The sequence below is a fragment of the Seriola aureovittata genome, chromosome 20 (assembly GCF_021018895.1).
Source record: "Seriola aureovittata isolate HTS-2021-v1 ecotype China chromosome 20, ASM2101889v1, whole genome shotgun sequence".
Taxonomy (NCBI): domain Eukaryota; kingdom Metazoa; phylum Chordata; class Actinopteri; order Carangiformes; family Carangidae; genus Seriola; species Seriola aureovittata.
This window is the reverse complement of record NC_079383.1, coordinates 14,306,331-14,327,837: the sequence shown is the minus strand read 5'-3', so window position 1 is coordinate 14,327,837 and position 21,507 is coordinate 14,306,331. Positions and strand designations below refer to the sequence as shown.

Genomic DNA, 21,507 nt, shown 5'->3' with positions numbered 1-21,507 from the left:
CATCCCCGTTTGGCCTGACATCTCTCATTATGGGGTTTAATGAGGATAATTAGCCGATTAGCTCCGCGTCTCCTCTGCACACCCTGAGCGTTCGGCGTTCACCTGCTGAGCTCCTTAGTTTTGACGTCTTAAAAAGTTCAAGGACACCGACGATCCCAGGGTTTCTCATCCCAAAAAACACCCCGCAGCAAACAATTAACTCACAGAGCCTGTGGAGCAGTTGTCCACCTCGCCGACCTCGTAGAGCACCACATCCTTAACGAACACGGCGATGGCCTTCAGGATAAATGACACAAACAGATGGATGTGGATGTAGTTCCTTGTGCAGTGGAGCTTCCTGGGACACATGGTGAGAGATACAAGACTGCAGGTCAAGACAGGAGACAACACACTCACTTATATTCAATAAAGAGGGCTGTTATGCTTATTATCTAATGTCCATGGAGTTAATAGCTTGAAATGACAGCAAATCAGAGCCCGAATTACCTCATAATTAAGCCTCTTAGTTCCTTTTGTCAGTGTGTGGTTGGCTCTGCTTCAGAGCATAATGAATGCTTTTTATGGTCCTTCACACACCTCCCCAATAAAGATAAGAGGTAGAATCCAAAATTGCGACTCAGAAACATTTTGAAATCCTCAAGCATCCATTTTTGAACACCTCTTGATTTCATTATCATGCTTGAGAAGATCAAATGATTAAAAGGGAGAACGAAGCAGTTGCGTCAAGCCTCCCATTAGCTCCGACTGTTTGTTTACGTCAACGGCGGTTGTTCCCAGGGCGGGGAAATATTTAGCTGCGATCTAACACGAGCCCAATAGCTTAATGTCTCCCTCGGGAGTCATGAAAGTTTCATCTAACCTTATCTCGCAGCCAGGAGAGCTTGTTCACGTTCCGTCGCAGCTGTTTAAAACACCAATTGTCATATGGCCAAATGTCTTCTTCACTTAAAACTGTGACTGTTATTTCATTTAATGCTTGTTTTCTTCAACTGCAGCTGCAATGCAAACGTTAACATTTCTCGCCAGTTCTAAATATGTGGAGCATATTGTGCCTGAGTGAAATCACAGTCTAAGCGGTCGGACTCAGACTGAGAAAGAGTGACCCTCAGCAGAATGAAAGTGATGAACCATCACATGTTACCATTTAGTTTTTTGTGCTTTGAGTGCAAATGAAGGCTCTTATCTGTATCATTATGCTAGTGCTGCACGGATACAATAAGCTACTGGTCACCACAGACTCTAATTTCCCACAACAGAGATTATTGTTCGTTTTAGCTGAGAATCAGAATCAAATTTACCACAAGTATAATTTCCTGTTGAGAGGAGATGCACCTTGGTGCACAGAAAGAAACATTTTCTTTTAAGGCTCCATTGCTGAAAGCACAAAGAATGAATGACAGCATTTAATCATCTAAAGAACGTTTCCAAAGCGAGGCCAATTCTCTCTCAGAGCATCACAGAAAGACTGATGCACATTTTCATCATTAGCAGGATCGACTATTGTGACGCTCTCCTGTCGTTTACTGTAGAATGCAATAAATCAGCTGCAATTAATCCAAAAATCTGCTGCATGACCGCTGACTTAGAACAAAAAGGAGAGCACACACTAAACCTATTCTAAAGTCTTTCCGCTGGTTATCTACTAACTTTCATATTGATTTTAAAATTCTTTTATTAATCTATGGAGGCATTAGATTATGGACCAGGAACACCCCTCAGATCCTCCTCTTCCTCTCTTTTAGCTGTTCCCCGAAGCAGAACAAAAACATCTGGTGACGCTGCTCTCAGCCATTAAGCTTCAAGACACTGGACACGACTTCTAGAGCAGTGGTTCTCAAACTTTTTCACATCAAGGACACCTACACTGACACAAATTAGACCACGGACGCCCATCTGATCTGATTTTGTCCCAGGGTCCCCGATCTAATAAGATTTTTATTTTGAGATGTTTTATTACATGAAGTGTTTTAACCCTATGACCAAAATAGTCATACAGTCTGTCACTGTGTTACTTATTGATGCAATTATAGTGAAAATAAGTAATTCCCCTTTTTGGACCCCCAAGAACTCCCTCAAGGACCCCATTTTGAGAACCACTGTTCTAGAGGATTTGAGAGGAGCTGAAAATATAGATATTTTTAAATGTAAACAAAACCCCCCATCTATTCTAGTCTAACTTACTGGTTTATAATTGTTTTTGTTTTTATTTAAACTTATTTTATTCATTATCATCATCGTTCTTTGTTTCATTTTGTTTTATAAAAACATTTTTATTATTGATCATTATTTATTTTATTCTATTATATTCATTTAACATTTTACTGTTTATTTGCTTGAACAGTGAATTGTTTTATTTTTGCGTCTGGTCATTTACATGAGCATCGTTTATGGGATTATTCAGACACATTAATCAACAACAAACCAAACACTCTGATTTGAATATTTGCCATTGTGTTACAACACAATATAATGACATCATACAAATTTAAACAGCCCACATATAACAACCCAGTGGACATTCAACACTGGACATCAAATGCATATATGTAAATATATGTACAGCTTCGACTAGATATGCAACAATTCATGTCAGTTCACACGCTGTATGAACGATTTAGTTCAATAATAAATAAATCATATATAGGCTGTATTCAATGAAAAGAATAAGACTCATCAATCAACCTATTTAACCTAACTATTCATAATCATTCACATTTACACAGGTAGCAGGTGCCCTATACACAGTAGGCGCAACTATGGAATTACCAGCTTGCTAAAACTTACCATTGAGGCCCATTTGTTGAGGCTTATATTTCAACACATTGTGTTTAACCAGCACAAATGTGGCCGACAGTCACCTACCTGTGAATCTGTAATGTCTTTTAAGAACAGGTGTGACTCTCCCTGTCCCACTGAAACCCCTTCCCATTGTCCCCCAAGCTAGGCTCACCTCCCACCGCCCTGTCATAACTCTCCTTCAGGCTCAAATCTGTTGGTTGCCTTTAATTTCATGCGTTCAGTTTTTAATTTATTACCCTGACCTCGGTCTGGCATGTGCCACTGATTCGCGAGAGCAAAGAAAACTCTCTAGTGGTCACACTTTCACACCTTGTGCAGGAATTGTGGCAAACATGAAAAGTAGCTCTGTGTGACTAACTCAGCAGTAAACAGTGTCGTGGCAGAGGCTGAATATAGGACGCATGAAAAATGCTGCCAAAAAAACAATTTCTTAGAGAGACTAGAATTACAGTCCAGTTGCAGTTTACCTGCATGTTTGTCCAGAACCATATATAAATATATATATATACACACTGTATATATGTAGAGCAGACATTATAGGAATTCAATAACTGATCACAGTGAATAATTTTTAGTGCGAAATACGCTGTCTTTAATTTAAGAGACCGTTATTACAGTGGAGAACTGAGGACTTGTAGGGAGCTATTTCACATGGTGCAACAACAATCACCTGAAGCTTAATATCAGCTGAACCGATGAGCTTATGGTGGACTCCCGGAAAAACAGGAGGCCTCGTGTCCTGGTGGCCATTCAGGGAGAAGAAGTGAAGAAGGGCAGATCAAGGCATTCCTGAGATCTTGCTTTCAAAAGGCCAAAAATATGTTTTGTTTGAGGTCACAGCAACTTTGCCACCACCTGATGACCTTTGACCACCGAAATCTAATCAGTTAATTTTTGAGTCCAAGTGAACGTTGGTGCCAGATTTGAAGAAATTCCCTCAAGGCGTAACTGAGGTACTGCAGTCAAAAGAATGGGACGCAGCCTATACGTACTGGAGAACCTGAGAACATAACGCCTCGACTGTTGCCAGCAGGGAGGCATAAAAAGAGTGTTTCTGTACTTACATGTAGAACATCCGTCTTCTTTTAGACGTAAAAAGATTTTTGTCACTTCTTTGTAACCTTTTTGGGGGTTAAACGTTATAAGTGATATAGGGGAATGGCCTATGACAAAGAGGAAGAAATCTACAGCATTATGTCAGTCACGCTCGTGTACCATATTGTCTCCTATCCTTTACAGTGAAAAAGCTGCGCTCTAAAGCTGTGATCTCAGCCACTCTTGATATCAAAAGTGTAATTATTGTTGAGGAGCTTACAATAAAACCCTGACTTGTCAAACAGGAAACATCAATCTCTTTAAACCCACTATACTTCAGATGTATAATCTCCAAACCACTGCAGACGTGCGTCATCGGAAGATCAAGGTTCATCAATTTTGAGTGACAATTAATTTCATTCAGGAATTATCCGTCTCTTTCTTCGCGTCTTTCATAGTTAAACATAAGCCTCCTCTTTCTGCTCGGGTGTGAGGCTGCATTTATCAGAGATGATCAAATCACAGTGAAAAATGTTTGATGTTTGACGTTGAAATGTTGCCTATATCATATCACGCAGCAGGGAAAATGTCAGTGTGCTTTATGGTAAACTGCTCCTACTAATTCCCCACACATAGTGTCCTGCAGCACTGACTGACTGCTTCTGTTTCATCCCATCCTCTTATCCTTTTCTTTTTAAACAAGTGACCACATGAGGCCAGGAAAAAGATTTATCTACAGTTTGAGGAACCTCTCTGACAGAACACGTCTTACTGCGTTGTATCTCTACGTACCTGAAGATGCAGAGGATCACAATAGCCGTGGTGAGAGAGATGAGGGAAACACTGTGGCCAATGGTGTAGCCAATCTTCACTTGCCAGAAAAACTTGCCCTGCAAAAAAAAAAATAAAAAAAATAAAGAAACAGCATCAATATAAGTCATGGTGAAGAAACCAGACACATAAATGGCTAAGAGCTTATTTTGTGTTTACTCACAGTAATATTTAATCAGAGACCGATTAAATTTCTCATTGCATGAGTGTTTTCCACAGAGCCTTTGGGATAATATTCAGTAATGTTTTTAAAAGAAAAAAAAGAAAGTTTCAGCCTAGTTGAAACTTGAATGCCATTTGGGTTTGTCTGTCACATCAGTCGCTGCGCATCGAGCCTGTTGAACTCTGTGCCCTGACAGTCTCAATCATAACCAGAGGAGAGGATTATAGCTACAATTTAATTGGAGATTCTACCCGGATGGTATCGTTTTACTTTCAATTCAGTGATTCAAGAGGAATAAAAGAAAAGAAAAAAATCACCCTTTTTTTAAACTACTCCTTACACAAAGACATGTGGCCTGTGATTCGGAGTAATGGCTTTATACTATTCTAACAGATCACAAGGTTAAGATCAACACCAGAGCTGAGGACGACACCTCTTCTTTCTTATCCTTCATGAAATCTAATACATGCAATGAAAAATTGAAAATCAGCTAGACACAATCGGGCAACTAACAGTTGTTGTCTAATATACTTTATTAGCCTAGTGGATTTTAGAAAAGCACTGGCTTCAGTCGCTACATAAACATTTAGATCCTTTCAGAGTAGCATCTGTCATGGCACTGTATGTTTTGCGCTTGATGAAAATGAGATTAAGAGCTCTGAATCCTGTGGCACATGGACTTATCAAGTATGCAGAAAGATGGACAGCAAATTCCTTTTAGAGTACTTCAGCAGCCAGGTCCCTCTTGACTTCCTGCTTCCGTGGATGTGAGAGCAGAATGCCCACCAAGAAGGCTTTTACCACCCTGTACTGCACATCCACTCTTCACCCTGCTCCACTTTCGTCAACACAGACAAGATTAGCTCTCTCTGCATTTAAACTAAACAAAATAAGACCAACATTTGATGTATTTATTCCCTTCCTGCCCCTGAAGGCAACATGAATAACCTCTAATGACTCATAATGCCTGATAACAGAGGCAGGAATTACTAACTGACCCGGCCTTGTCAATGAAAATCAAGTGTGTTGTGCTTCAAAGACATGTGCCTGCTACAGCGGATAAATAAGGATGTTGACTTATCCTACTGGTACATTCACTTTCAATGAAGTTAGTTTTTTTTTTTCTTTTAGGGTCATGGATTCTTTGTATAAGATCTTAAAGGAATAGTTCAACAGTGTGGAAATTCATTAATTAACCTTCATGTTGAGAGTTCAATTATGCTATCACTCACCTGTCGGTGGGTTTAAGTGGATAGTTAACACTGCAATAAATAATTATGTGTAATGTGAAAGGGAGCGGCCACAGTTACAAACCCGTACATACTTATCACCGACTCTGTCCTCACTGCCAGGTTAGCCACTAGCTAATGACATAGTGTGGCATTCAGAGGTTTAAGAGCCAAATAAGATAGATACTGGAGACCAAAATCAGAGTTAAAAAGTCAGGTGACCAGTAACGCAACTCAGAATAAATGCTAATGTGTTTATATTTAAAATTGTGTTTACAGCTTGCTTGCACTTTCTCCAAATCGATAAAAAAAAATTCCACAGCTATTGCAGGTTAAAGTGCAGATATAGCAGACGATTAGCTTAGCCTAGCATAGAGGCAGGGGGGACACAGCTAGCGTGGCTGCCCTCTATTTTCAAAAATACATCTACCAGTAACTCGCAACGCTTTCTAACATGGTGTTAGTCAATTGTTTAATCCGTACACAAACAGAAATGTACAACGTAATTTAAAAATTTCTGTTTAAACAATATGAGACACAATATGTTAATTAGGGAGCCCCAAATTTTGTGGTAAGCATACTTTTTAGCTGTGGACAAAGCAAAGCTAGCTGTTTTCCCCTGCTTCCAGTCTTAATGTTAAGCTAGGCTAGGCTAATCGCAAGGTAGCTCCAGCTCTATTCCACTCCAAGCAAATTTCTTAAAAAGTATTCATTTAATAAAACTCAACAGATTACTTGAGTTTCCCTCATTTGAAGCCCTAATGTGGCCATTCAAACTGTTTTAGATTGTTGGTACATCAAGTCATGTCACAAAGCCAGTTGAGGGGATTCATGAGAAAAACACAACAAAAAGGATGGAATGAAGGCACAGAAAAAACACGAGGGAAACACTTGAGTCGTGAAACCAACAATCAGTAAAGCCACTTTTCTGATAGACCCGACAACACCCACCCACAGAGAAAAATAAAGACATTCTGGTCCCATCCTTCCTGCCCACTGGCTCTTCATTTGGTTTCCCACTGTGTCACTGTAGGACCATCAGGTATCTGTCCCGCTGCCTCTTATAGACTATGGTGGTTTACTTACATCGTCGCTAGTGCTGTTGAGATTGTATCCACAGTTCACTGCAATGTCAATAGGCCTCATCTCAGTCCAGCCGTTTGCTGTGCAGGTTTTGGAGAGATTACCTGGAGACACAGATGACATAGAGAGGTCACCCGGGCCACCCAGGCTGTAGATTTCTCTTTTATCTCCTCACCAGTTTAATTTAAAATTGACGCAACACTCCGTGATCTGTGTGACATACTGTAACTTTGTGACTGACCTCATACATTGGTTAGGTCACTGCAAACAGCTAGAAGACCTCAAGCTCCAGAAACCACTGTGCGACTCTCTCCCACTAATGTGAGCCGTTATTGACTTGTGCATTACCTGTGCCTGCACAAAAGCACTTGGCTGTTACAGACGCTGACATTCTGAACCCCATCTTGTCTACTTGTACATCACTGCTCAATATGTTACATTAATAAAATAGGATATATATATATATAAATTGCTAAAAACATAGGTTGTCAAATACAGTATTATAAAACACACTTCATATAATTTCCCCAGCATTAGAAATAACCTGCTATATTTCTAAACCAAAAAAAGACTGTTTGTACTTAATTGCAGTTGAAAAGCTCTGTGAAAAGAGCACCAGAAATAGTCTGATATTTGGTTTATTCATGGGATTTATTCATGGTTTATTCATTTGCGGGGCATCAAAGGTTCATGTAAATAGCTTAACTGGAATGAGACCTTAACCACAATGTGACCGACAGCTAAGTTGCTCTGTGCGTGTAAATGTAGCCAATTAGGACCAAATGTTATCATATGCAGGTAATGAGCAGTGGGGGAAAGAACGTCCAGTAGGAGGTCGGTATTTGTTCAGTCAGAGAAAAGGTCATGTGATTGAAATGTCATGTTTTTTTTTTTTTAATCTCTGCTGTGGCTGTATTTGAGCATCATGCTGGGATGATGTGAACTCTCCCTTATCTCTTCCTCTCATTTTATCCTAAATACCTTCCTCTATTAACTAAACACACTTTCATGGATGTGTAGGTTTGCTGCACACACACACACACACACACACACACACACACACACACACACACACACACACACACACACACACACAACACACACACACACACACACACACACACACACACACACACACACACACACACACACACACACACACACACACACACACACACACACAGCTTCAGTATCATTAAACCAACATCCTGCACTTTCCTCTGCTGTCACCAAGGAACTTTTCAGAGGTTTTTGGAGGTGGTGCTGTAGGAAGGCGTGGGCTGAATCCTCCTGAGGCTCCTGAATGAAACATTGAGTAAAGTAGATGTGAAGTCATCTTTCAGGCCCTTGGACTCTGTGTTCATTTGTAGTCTGAATGGTATGCTACCATTCTTTTCAACAGATTTATTTCTGCATTGCAGAATATTGCGGAAGGGAAGACAGAGGGAGGAATGAGGAGGAAAAAAAAAAAAAAGCACCTGATAGCAAAGTCACTGCACTTGAATTCAAGGCTGTTTCACAGACGGACAAATCTTCTTGATAGAATATTTGAACAGACTTAATCATTTTAGTGCTCGAAAAGCCTGAATTGCCTTTTTCTACCAAAAGAATGCCTTTGTTTTCATGTGCACAGCAGCATGTCTCTGTAGGTACTCTCTGGATCAGGTATAGGCAAGTAAACATTAACCACAAAGTACAGCTGAAGTCAATGGGAATGTCTTTAGTATTTAGTCATAAACTGAAGTATTGGAGAAATCAACAACTACAAAAAAACTATTCAACATCTACATTTCTAACGCTACCATTCGATAATTTTTGTCTTTTACTCTTTAGTTGACAATCTTGCTACATTTTTTCTATGAGTTTTTTTTTTTTTTGTTCTTATAATTTCTTTACTCAGACAGAGATGAAGCCACAATATTGTATCCACAAATGACAGAGAAGAGCAGAAGACTGCAACCTCCGAGAGTCCCATTACTACTGCTAACAGCTTGATCTGTGCATTCTCATGCAGGAGGAGCATTTCATCAAATTAAGTCCTAAATGATGCGGCTCCTGATTCAAGCAGCAACAGTCTCTCTCGTGTGTAACAGCAAAAAAAGAAAAGAAAAAGCAGAAGTGGAGCTCTGTCATTGGCCACAGCATCAAGCCATTTGCAGAGGAAAAAAAATGACCCTGCCATGCTGAGTCATGGTCACCTGGGACAACACGTCTTTTCATACAGGGTGCATGCTCAGTGGTAAGTCTAACCTAAAAGTACAGTGCAGTAAACCTCCGGTCATTCCTGTGGTGAATTAATGTGCCCTTAGCAAATAACCAGCAGAGGACAAACAAAGAGCATTTTTTCTTTGTGTTTATCTCTCAATATAAACATCCCTGTTTGTTTTTGTCTGGTCATCTCTGTGAAAAAACGGTCAGTGTCGACTGCAGCATGTCCAGCAGTGCGCTGAGAGACAGACTGCACCGGCAAACCCTTATGCTTATGATTGCATGTGTAGCATGAGTGATGACGGACATGTTTTCAGATTAGACAAATAAAGTTTTCAGACATGGTGTTGCACAGGAGTGGCATCAGCTTGTTGGAAAATGATTTTTTTTTTTTAGGATATTGCATATTTGTCAGTGTCTGCCTGAAAAACTCAATAAGTGCAAAAAAAGAGACTTGGAAACTAAAGTGTTAGGATACCTGGACGTTTCCCTCCGCAGTACTGGAGGTGCTCCCAGTTTGGTGTCGACTTTGAGATCAGACAATATGATGTTGGTTGAAATGTCAGAGAATCACCAAAGTCTCTAACACTGATCATCTGGGGAACAAAAATATTTGTAGGATATGTAGACAAATGGAGAAGCTGTGAGGCTTTATAGTTCTCTCTTGCTTTCTTTTTTCATTTATTACACAACTATACGTGTCACCCTTAATTTCAACAAGTCCAACACCATGAATGTCTTTGAGGACAGACTGAAAATATAAACTGTTATCCCCGTTTTTAACATGTTACCAGACCCCCCCCCCCCCCTTTGTGTGCATGCCCAAACATAATACACTCAAAATAAAAAGATGACTGTTCTTCAAGCATTTCAATTACAAGCAACAGGGGTCTCCTGTGAGAGGTAATTCTTTAAATTTCACAACACAAAAGTCGGTATAAGAGATATCGAACCAAAGCCACAGAGGCACAAACATGCGTGAAAAAGAGAATATTAGGCCTGTAGTAGTTCCCTTTTGTGTGGAAAACACTTTGGAGCCATCACACAAGTCTGCACCAGTTATTTGTCAACAGCTGCAGGTAGTTGCAGTGATATGGGGGGGGGGGGGGGGGGGGGGGGGGGCGTTTTATGACGCTGTGCAAAGCGTCATAAAACGCTTTGCACAGAAGGAATCAGGAGATTTAGAGCTTTCAGACGACGTATAATTTGTCAAGGTGGGGTGATGATTGAGTCCGGTGCAGACCAAAACACACCTAAAGTAGCGCCAGGGTCAAAGTGTGGGAGTTTTTCCACTCTGCCTTTTGAAATAACGATAAGCGCTTTTGATGTCTGACATGGCCGGCGAGTGCTAAGAACTAGTTCAGAGGAACCATTAACACGCCCCGCCTGTGACGTTTTCAGTTGAGGCCGTCATTTCACATACAGATACAGATGATATGTAAATTTACCATAAGGTCATCTGATGCATAGAGACGAGATTAGATTAATAGATCAATTATAAAACACAGATGTGATAAAATACATGAGACAGACCGATGTCATTTCATGTAGCTCCCCCAGGTCATATCAGTCAGACTTTACAAGTGTCCTCTTAACCTGGAAATGTCAAAATGGTGGAACCTCAGCAGACGTATCAACCTGCCATCAGAGCCCATTTGTGTGTCTGAGACTGAATAAAAGGAGAAAAAATAAAAATAAAATAAGAGCTAAACCAGATAAAATGAAGTTTTGCTTTTGTTTGTGAAGTTGTGGATTTAGAAAGATTTATCCCTGAGCTACAGTCTCAGTCCATGCCTGTACATCTCTGCAGAGGAGTTAACCTCAAGCTGTTGTCGTCTCAATTTATTTGCCTTGAGTTTGAGGGTAAATGCCTGCACTATTTGCATGCACAGTGTGTCATTCTTGTTAACAGCCCTGTCTTCACAGGGGGTAATACCATCAAACCTTTACTGAGCCTCGTTTTCCATTATTGGGATTTTATGGAGCAGTTTATCTTCACAACAGGTTTCCAGAAATTCACAGAGCACTCGTTCAGTTACTCTATCCCAGCAGCCACCAATCTCCCTATAACTTCACTGTTACCGGATACTTCAGACATCTTGAAAACACAGTATACGTCCTGTAGGCATTTCCACACATTGGTGCAGTGAAGTGGCTCGGAGGGATCTGTCACAAAACAAGTCAGATATTTGACTAAATGTGAACTCCACAGCTTTAAAAGTCCAAGTCACTTCTGATGATGCTACTGTGACGTGTGCCGCAGCCGTTCAGGTAGCGGGAAGGCTGCCACACCCAGCGCTGGCGACCTGTCCTCCAGGCGTGATGGTAACCGCGTTATCAAGCCAGATCCCATTGGTTCTTTTTAAAAACACCTGCGCCCTGTCAGATTCTCTCACCTTGCCAATGCTGACAGTTGTCCACGATTGCATGCTGTGATTTGGTGCTGCCGCAGAAGAACAGTGCCAGGCAACACCCCCCCCCCCTTCTGTACTACTGGAGCTGCTTCTATCTAAACATACACAAATTCTTTCAGAGAAATCGAGCAGCAACTATGAAATCAAATCCTCAAAACTAAAAACAGAAAATAAAGACTATCACAGCTGGCGAGTTGATCTGCCACCATGATGCCTTGCAATTAGGGAGTTATGGTTAGCAAAAGATGAAGGTCGTGGTAGAAGACGAGATACGAACAGTGGTCAAGTCACACACTTAGCAGTCTCAATCTGCACGAAGGATAAAGCTGTGGGGCCCATGCCTGATAGTCGGGTGTTCACCTTTTACTTTAATACAGAAAAAACTTTAAAGATAAAAGGTTTTAAGAATGGAATCATGACAAGAGCAATATTGGCTTTTTCTGTTTCTGATTTCTACTTGAATGTAGTGCTGCGTTTTGTGCGATGATTGTAGCTGCAAAGTGCATAATCATCTACATGAGCATTTATTCATAGTCATCTCTCACAGCAAAAGATTAATTGCCGTGACGTGTGCGTAGAAGTGGACTGGTAAAGAAAAACATCCACTTTCGTTGCAGAATGGCACAGAAATAATGTCTGGCTGCTTATTCTCATGCTGAAAAGTAATCTACACTTTGTATTTCTGTTTTAGTGTATTGACCATTTCTACATCATGTTAAATACACACGTTTGCACAGTTTAAATGTTGAAATTCAGAAGAAAATCACAGCAAAAATAAGTTTGACAAGGGAGATAAAAAAAAAAAAAAAAAGACAGAACAGTTGAGGTCATAGCAGGTAAACAAAAATACACAAACCATCTTGTTGGTGACAGTTTCAAAATGCATTACATGAATGGGAGTCTAGAAAGTGTGTGTCCTCCCTGCTGTAATCTTTCTCACTTAGTGTGTGTGTGTGTGTGTGTGTGTTACTGGGTGTGGGTGTGTGGCTGGCTACCGCAGTGGAACAAGCCTCATGAGCGCCGGTGGTTATAATGATCTTGGAGTGCAGCGGGACGAACCCTGATCCCAGAGGACAGGAGCACCGAGTAAACTGGTACCATCGCTGCTTAATACAAAAAAAAGCTGTTGTGAAGGTCTGAAAATAAAAAACTTATTTTCATATAACACAGAGATGATGTGAATCAAGGTAAAAAGCTATTACTCCTTATTGATTTTACTTATCAAAGGCAAAGCAATCACAAAGGATGAGATGCAGATGAAAAAAAATAAAAATAAAATAAAATAAAAAGTCAATAATATTTGAAATCTCAGAGAGACAGCGGAGAGGTGGAGTGAGCGAAAAGAGCCGCGACTCAATATCGGGAAAAGGTCATGAATATTTTGTACTCTCGGTGTGTATGAAAGTGAGGAAAGGAAGAGTTAGTGAAGCTTTTCATTACAAAGTGACATTTGCTTCAATTTGCAGACACCCACTTCACCTAGTCTGACAAAAACTCGGCTGGTTTCAAAGTAAAGTTCATATGTAACTACTGGAGTTTTGGCTTCATCTGCAACACCTGCAAAATTTTTGCAGGATGGAGTTACATATGACAGCTTTAAGGTGAAGTGTACATTAAAGAGGAATAGGTTTTAACTACATCAAAAACCTGCTGAAAGTGGAGCTGAAATTTGGGGAAATTCATATGATTCATTTGTATATGACTCAAGTTGAAAGCGTCTGAGTGAAAATTTTCAAGGCAACCCTGACTTCAGTTTAAAAATGAACAAAACCCTGTAACAGAATAAAATCAAAATCAATCACTCTTCAACATAGAGGAAGTACAGTGTTGCCATGGTGTCAATTAGTTTGCAATGGGCAACAACTTGAGTCCTGTTTTTTTTTTTTTTTTTTTTTTTTTTTTTTTTTTTTTTTTTAAATGAGCCTACATTAGTTTACACTTTGGCACCATTAAAAAGTTTGCCAAATAAGCTACTAGCAGGTCTTATTTGCAATGTGCACATGGATGTAGAGACAACTATCACTGGATTACTTCACTACACAACAGAAAACTTAAAAACATGATGATTCTTAGGGGAGTTCTGGAGTCATGAGGAAAGTCATTTTTGGAAATTTCTTTTCTTTAAAGCAGATTTATGGACGTTTATATGCAACACAAATCAGAGGAAAAGTGTAAGTCACACTGAATCTAAAAAAAACTTTGAGAAGACGCATAGATTTAGATGCATCCTGCAGCTTACCCCTCACATCTGTCCCTTCACCCAGACACGTGTAAAAAGTCACAACAAAACTACAAGAGGCCGTGTTTCGTGAGGTCACCGTGACCTTGATCTTTGACCTTTGACCACCAAATCCTCATCAGCTCATCCTCGAGTCCGAGTAAATATTTCTGCCAAATTTGAAAAAAATTCCCTCGAGGCATTACTGAGATCTCACGTTCACGAGAATGGGATGAACAGGAAGGGGAATAAAAAATACAAAACAGAAAGAGAGAAGGTATTTAGGTGAATTGTTAAAGAATTGTAAAAGTTATTTGACGACATTTTTACCATGTTCTAAGATATCGTCAGTGGTGGTCTCTTAATCTCACATGTCCATTCAAAGCATTAAAATAATTTTTTTTTTTGTTTTTATTTTTGCCGTCATCCTGCCATCGGTACATGTGGGGTTTTAAGTGCATCCTCCATCTCTGAAGTGTCACATTTAGGTGATAAAGCCTGTATGAGTGCATCATTACTCCCAGAGAGAGGGAGAGAGAAAACATTCACACATGGATAGAGACCATATTTGTAATTTTACTGGCTGTTTAAGAGGTGATGGACAGGCTTTTTTCACACCCACAATATATGCAAAGTAAAAGTGTGCACCCACTTTTAGTTGTAGTTAACAGGAAAAAAAAAAAATGTATTGAAAGTTGTGGTTGAAACTTTAGAGACTTTGTGACAAATGATGTCATCATGAGAAGTGTCGGTTTAAGAGCCAAAACAAGGCCGTATCCTTCCAGCCATCCAATCCTGTTTTAATCAAAACACTGGAAGTAATTAGAGAATAAATTACAAGCTCATCTAGATTTACTCTTAATTATCTTTTACAGCACATTAAAGAAATACACTCATTCACTTTCTTGCCAAGAATGAGAAAATCAATATCCCTCTCAAGTCCTTTCAATATTAAGCTTGTTAGCTTAGCTTAGCTGGAAAGAGTATTTTTTCTGAAGATAACAAATCTAAAACTCACACTCTACCCTCCACTTAAAACCATACATTGCTGTTTTCACTTCCAATTACGTACAAGTTAAAGAAACAACATTTCAAGTATGTATTCTTCAGCTTTGGTATAAGCTTAAAGTTAAACCATGAAAATGGAAACAGTAATGCAAGAGTCAAAGAAGAACAATAAAAGTTGCTCAGGTAAAGAGCTACAAATGGCAGAAGGGAGAAACTGAGGATTAATGAACCATTTTTTTTTTTAAATTATATCTTGAGATGGATGAAATAGTATCTTGATATAATTGATGTGGGAACCAGCAAATGTTAAAACAGAGCGTGAGGGGAAAAGGGCTGCACACAGGGAAGGGATTTATACATTTACATTCACACCGAGTCAGAAACTAATGTGAGGCTTTGGTCTTTTCCCAAATATGCCCTTTTATCAGTGAAAACCTGCTGAAATCCTTTTGAATTACTAACAAAGTTGCTGTGTTATTCATCTCATTGGAGGGTTTGTATATGGTCTGTACATACAGATTATGTTTTACGATGAGGTAATATCTATCAGTGTGTTACTGGTTACCCAGCAGTAAAAGCCCCATCTTCTTCAATAGTCGGATATTAGCACATCTCAGTCTGGGGGCAAAAAATGAACATCGACTGGCTGGGTCATACAGGCTGGAGCACAAGAAGAGCAGGTAAAACGCAGGAGGTAAAAAGCCCAGAGGTTTTGAAAAGAAGAAATGGATATCCATCAGCACTGATTTGAAAATGACTCTGGAGGGGAAGAAAAAAAGTAAAAGAAATTTAAAAAAAAAAAAAAAAAAAAAAAAAAAAAAAAAAGGATCTGAAGGAGAGGTTTTGGGTCAGGGAACATCACAGAAAACCAAATCCACACCATCCAAACTGGTGCTCATGCTGATCTGAACCACCATGTAGCCCGCTGTGATGTGTGTTTAATTTAATAACTCAATATTTGAGTCAAATAAGAAAAAAAAATAAAATCTTTTGCAAAGCATGTCAAAAAAAGTTTATATTCATGGATGTCATTAACTCTGGCTTTTGCTCATATTGTAGATTGAGCCTCATTAAACTATAAACAAAAAAAAAACATTAAATGCAAGTTGATCAAAGTGCAGCACAAAGTTAGTGACTATAAAAACTTGTAATTGATGTACAAGATCAGAATAGTATTACCAAAAGATGAAATATCTAAATAATGTTTAAAACTGACAAAAGTTGAGACATAGTGATGCTCTGTTTTAGAGTCAGCGGCCACAAAGCCAACTTCACCTCTTGAAATTGGCTTTGTGGGCAGTAAGTGAGCACCGGTCTGGAGGTCACAGAGGAATAATAGGTCTGATGTATCAAGATGGGATCCTTCTTCCCCCCCCCCATCAACTCGATACATGAAACGTCGCACAATCAAACATTTGATGTCTTCAATACAGTACATGTTCAAGCTGCATGTTTTTTTTTTTTTTTGAGTATCTATTCAGAAGATCTTACACCTCAGGATGATTTGATCCTTCGAAAAGTATGTTCAGGGTTGAGGAGCACCAGGTCAACACAAGCATTAAAGTTCATCAAGAAGAGCAGCGCTGGTCTGAGAAAGGTGGTGGAAAATTCAAGAATATCAAAAACAGAATAGTTAGTTTAACTCAGCTTGGTAAGAAGGCTGTTTGCTTGAACTGTGAAAAAAAAAGAAAGTATAAAGTGTCCTATATTGAAGAATCCATTAATGTGTTGCGTACGATTTCATAAGGGGACATTTTCTGATAGGTCAGAGAGGCTAGAGTTCGCAGGTGGTCATGCGCAGTAATGTTTCTAAAAGCGACATCACCGACGGGGACGTGGGAAAAATACTACATGCATGAAATGTTCAGTAGACATAGAGAGCAACTCAACATTAGAGATAATCAGTGTCAACTCACCATTTAAACAAACTGGTGGTGACGATGTCAGACATTTTATTTTTATGATTTAAAAAAGGTAGCCAATGAGCCAGGAAATAAGATTCAGTTTGTTGAGTCAGGCCTGAAGTTCTGTGCAGGTATTGAGAGAAACTTTGAAGGTCCCAGAGAATTTACAGGCAGCAGAGGAGTTGATGTGGTGAGGGCGTTAAACAAGGACACACGGTTTTGAAAGAAAAGAAAGTGAAAGGCAGACATGCATCCAAGACAAAAGGACTCCGAATCAGACATCAGAAGATAGCAAAAACAAAACGTAGAGCACTGGTTTTTAAACAAAGGATCACTAAAAAGATTGAGCTAAAATAGGTCAGGAAGAAAATAAAACCCTGTCAATGAAGTAACATTTACTTTTTTGAGGCCAAAAGTTGAAAACCTTGGTTCTTGGTTGAGAGACAAAATGAATGAAACCATGGCTGTATTACTGAACAGACCCACCAAGTACAGACCCCAGAGATGTCAAGGAGCCAAAGCCTCTTTATCAAGTGACTGTTATATTTCTTGTTTGAAAATCATAAAGCTCGATTAAGAGACAGAAAAAAACTAAGATGCAAAATGATCCCAAAGAAACAAAACAACCACAAAAGGGGCCGCAGGCACCACAGAGACACAAAACTACAATAGAAATACATAAAACAACTAGAAAGAGGCTCCAAATGAATAAAGAAAGATAAATGCAAAACGACAAAAAAAAAAAAAAAAAAGACAAAACAAGCGTAAAGAGATGCAAAAATGATCACAGATATGCAAAACTACTACAAAGAAACACAGATACACACAAATAGCACAGACACACAAACTGAAAAGAGATTAAAACAAGTACAAAAGGACACAAATGAACCAAAAACAAACACAAAATTAATACAAAGAGACAAAAAATTACCACAATAGATACAAAACAACCAAAAAGATGTTAAACTAACAAAAAGGGACACAAAGAACCACAAGGGTTCAAAACCAGCACAAAAACACAGCTTTTCAGTCTGTGGCTCCTATATTTGACGGAGGCCCATTTTCTCATAATCGTGAACAAAACGAACCAATGAACAAAACACAAAATTCAGTGATGTTTCTCTTTCTTATCTTATGTTGGTGGAACGTCTCTCTTCCTCCCCCATCAGCCGTCTCTGAGCTCGTTCCAAAACAAAGGTTAGAGGATGACCTGGATTCCTGCTTGTTTTCTCAGACCCGCAGAGTAATCTGTGACTGAGTTTACATGCGCAGTTTAAATCTGCTCTTTCATTTGGCTCGTGTAAACACTACATACTGTTTACAGTAACCTGGATAAACTTTGATCCTGGGTTTAAGGCACCTGGAGACACCCCCCCCCCACACCCCCACCCCCCTCCACCTGAAACATGTTTTTAATGCACCACATGTTCACAGGGTCAACACTTATGGATAAAATTGTTCCAGAGTATTGTCTGTAAGGCACTGCTGCTAAAACCACTGGGATAGAGTGTGGGAAAGAAGTCTGTTCCTCTTGCTAGGAACACAACAGACATGGTGACGATTTTACGGATTAGTCCTGTAAATAACAATGTTGTAATGAAGCTTTTTATGAGGCTCATGAATCAATATTCACTTTCTCTGACTTGTTTGCCTTGGGCCTTCTGCAGGGTTTCTCATAATTTTCTCATGTCCACAGGCGGTGATGGTGAAACCCCAGTTTGGTGACTTTAAATGTCCATTTGCATGCCAGTAACACATTTCATCGTCAGTATCTGCCCAAAGGTCTGACTGTATGCAAATACCCTTTTCAATATCAAAATAGTCACAGCAAGAAAAATACAAAACTAATGGAAAAAAAATATATGTATATAAATGAGCTGGTGGCAAAAATGTTTTGGCATGTGTAGGCCACAAAATAAATAAATTCCATTAAAACAGCATGACTAACATGACATTTAAATAACTTAAGTTTTTCCTCTTACAGATACGATACTTGACATGGACAGTATTTTTATATTTACATTAACTGAAGTAGGATGTTCTCACCTTTGTGCTGGTCACTGAAGTAACTGAAGTACGTGGGGCAGGTTATTGTTACCACCTCTCCGACACTGGCTGAAGGCCAACAGGCAATGATATCCCACGTGCCTTGGCAACCTGCCACGAAGAGACAATACCATTAACATGGCATCACATTATGACAGACGCGCACACAGACGAGCACTTTGATTGACACAATGAAATCATGTGCTTAACATGACACCCAGACACAATCATTGTGTGTGTGCTGTGCAGCGACTGCTTATCACAGTTCAGGACCATCAGTAATTTCAGTTTTTGTTTTAATCCAGAGAACTATTATTATTTAATCAAATTTGGTCAAACAGAATTACAGTGTTTTAATGCTGCAGACATTTCAACACGAGTAAGATAAATATTAGGGACGCCAAAAAAAAGAATCTCAGGTGATTCAATCTGCTTTAAATCCAAGACATTTAGAGTCTCATATCTTTGTTGTCTGGCTAGAAAGATGTAGAATGTATTGATTTAAAAAAAAAAAAAAAAAAAAAAAAAAAAAAAAAATCATGCTTTTAGTCATCTCAGTTCTCTTCCATAAACATTTGACTAAAAAGTGAATCCTGCATCACCACCATCACTGGTTGTTTTTTCTCCTTTGACAAAGTGTATACCGAGGCATAAACACACACATGCCATAGATTAGCAGAACAGCACAACATAAATCCGATAGTTTATTTGGCTGCAGCTGGAATAACTGGAGTTAAAATACTACAATTGTGCACTCTGTTAGAAATTCAACTCTTTTCTATATTTGAAATGAGAGTCAAAGACTTTCTGTCTGAAAGCGTATTTCAGCAGCGCCATACACAGACCTACGACACCTGAGCAAAGTTCAGAAATGTGTGAAATAACAAAAATGCAGGCGATGGACCATTTCTGAGAAAGATAGAAGTTCAGAAACTAATGGTGGCACAGTTAAAAACTTTATACACTATTTCTGTCAGAGCGCAGACAGCTTCTTCAAGTCTGTACAACAATCTCTAAAGTTATTTCTGTGTCAAGTGTCAGGACATATTCATTTTTATGTCTGTTCTGTCGGACTATCTCTATATTTAATATGTTGTATAACCATCAGCTGTGAATGTATGGGTGCTCACGCATGCACACAATGCTAATTCATTTATTAGGGACATGACCTCTGAAAGCAGCTTCCTCTACCTTCCTGCTGAGGAAGCAGATAGGGAAGTAGAGAAATGAGGGTCATTGCAGAGATAAGGAGGAAAGCTGTTTCCACGCAAGCAGTTCATGTATATTCTCTTAATGCACGATGCCGTATGCGCGGCTCGTGCAGCGATTCTTCACTGCGGTGAGAGCAAATGGAGATAGCACTGACAAAGTTGAAACAGATGAGTTTTTCGCCGTGTTCGTAAGGTCACGGGAAGTAGGTCAAACCAGATTCTTCAGTGGGACAGAGAACAAACTGAAATCTAAACTTTGTCGTTCGCTTCATATTTATATTCTATTGAGCATATGAAGCGTGTTCATTCAGAGTAGAGTAACACATTACATTCTGTAAATACATTATATATTTACATACTCCTGTTCAACTCTCACTCTAATTGTGTCAGACAACGAGGTCATCATTAAGTATTTTCATGACTGTGAGAGGCAGCGTTGGGTAAAATCCAAGTGACTTCATCCAGTTATATTCATGATTTTAGCTTATAAAAGATGCACTATATAGTTCCCTCAAACATTCCCACTATGTAAAGAAAAAAGTAGTGCCCATGGCATGTACAATGCTTTCTACATGCTTTATATTTTGTTGATATGATTATTACTGCTGTGCAAAAAAAACACCTGTCAGTGATGATGAAAAAAGTTCATGTTAATTGCTTTTGTCACTGCTACATTATTATTATTATTATTTTGTCTTACTTTGCTTTAGGGGATAATCCTGCTTTGATACACATTTTGTAACTATAGTGATTTGGGAGATGTATGCTAAATTAGCTATAAGCAGTTCTGGTTCGCATCGTGCCAATGGATGTACAGACAACTGTCACCGGATGAATTTTATACTGAAGAAAACTTAAAAACATGATGATTCTCAGGCAAGTTCAGGAGGTATACGGCACGGCGCACGGCGCACCCCCCCCATTGATTTCTAGGCAGATTCATGGATTTTTATTCACGAAGGGCATGGGAAGTGTGAGTCACACTGAATCTAAAAATATGTGTGTGTCACCTCTGCGTGTTCAGATTTGACAGAGTTATGACTCACAGACGGAAGAAGAAGGAATTTTAATGCAAATTGCAGAAACTGGATCTATGGACTTTAAAGCACCTTAATTGCCTTTCACCTCAGGCAAGACTCTGTACTTCTTAGCGACCCTATGGGGACGCTGTTTGAAAACCTCTGCGGTAGAGTAAACTATAGAGTGTGGGAATGATTTTGGACACAACAGATGTCACCCTCGAATCTGTATGAAATTAAAATACTGAAAGGTGTAATTTGCCTCAGTCTAAAAGATGCAAGAAATAAGAGTTAAAACTCTCTCCTGGTTTGGAAAAATGTAATATTCACAGAGCTGAT

The 21,507-nt window shown here is 39.3% G+C and overlaps 1 protein-coding gene across 2 annotated transcripts in view; it reads right to left on the bottom strand.

The window, feature by feature from the left end:
* vipr1b (vasoactive intestinal peptide receptor 1b) overlaps positions 1-21,507 on the bottom strand; it is a 49,994-nt gene that overhangs the window by 18,917 nt on the left and 9,570 nt on the right. For both annotated transcript variants that reach the window (XM_056363672.1, XM_056363673.1), the window contains exons 3-6: positions 18,939-19,049; positions 7,144-7,244; positions 4,627-4,724; positions 205-337 (exon numbers count right to left, since the gene is read on the bottom strand). In XM_056363672.1, coding sequence (XP_056219647.1) covers positions 205-337; positions 4,627-4,724; positions 7,144-7,244; positions 18,939-19,049 — 443 coding nt within the window. The remainder of the gene's footprint in view (positions 1-204; positions 338-4,626; positions 4,725-7,143; positions 7,245-18,938; positions 19,050-21,507) is intronic.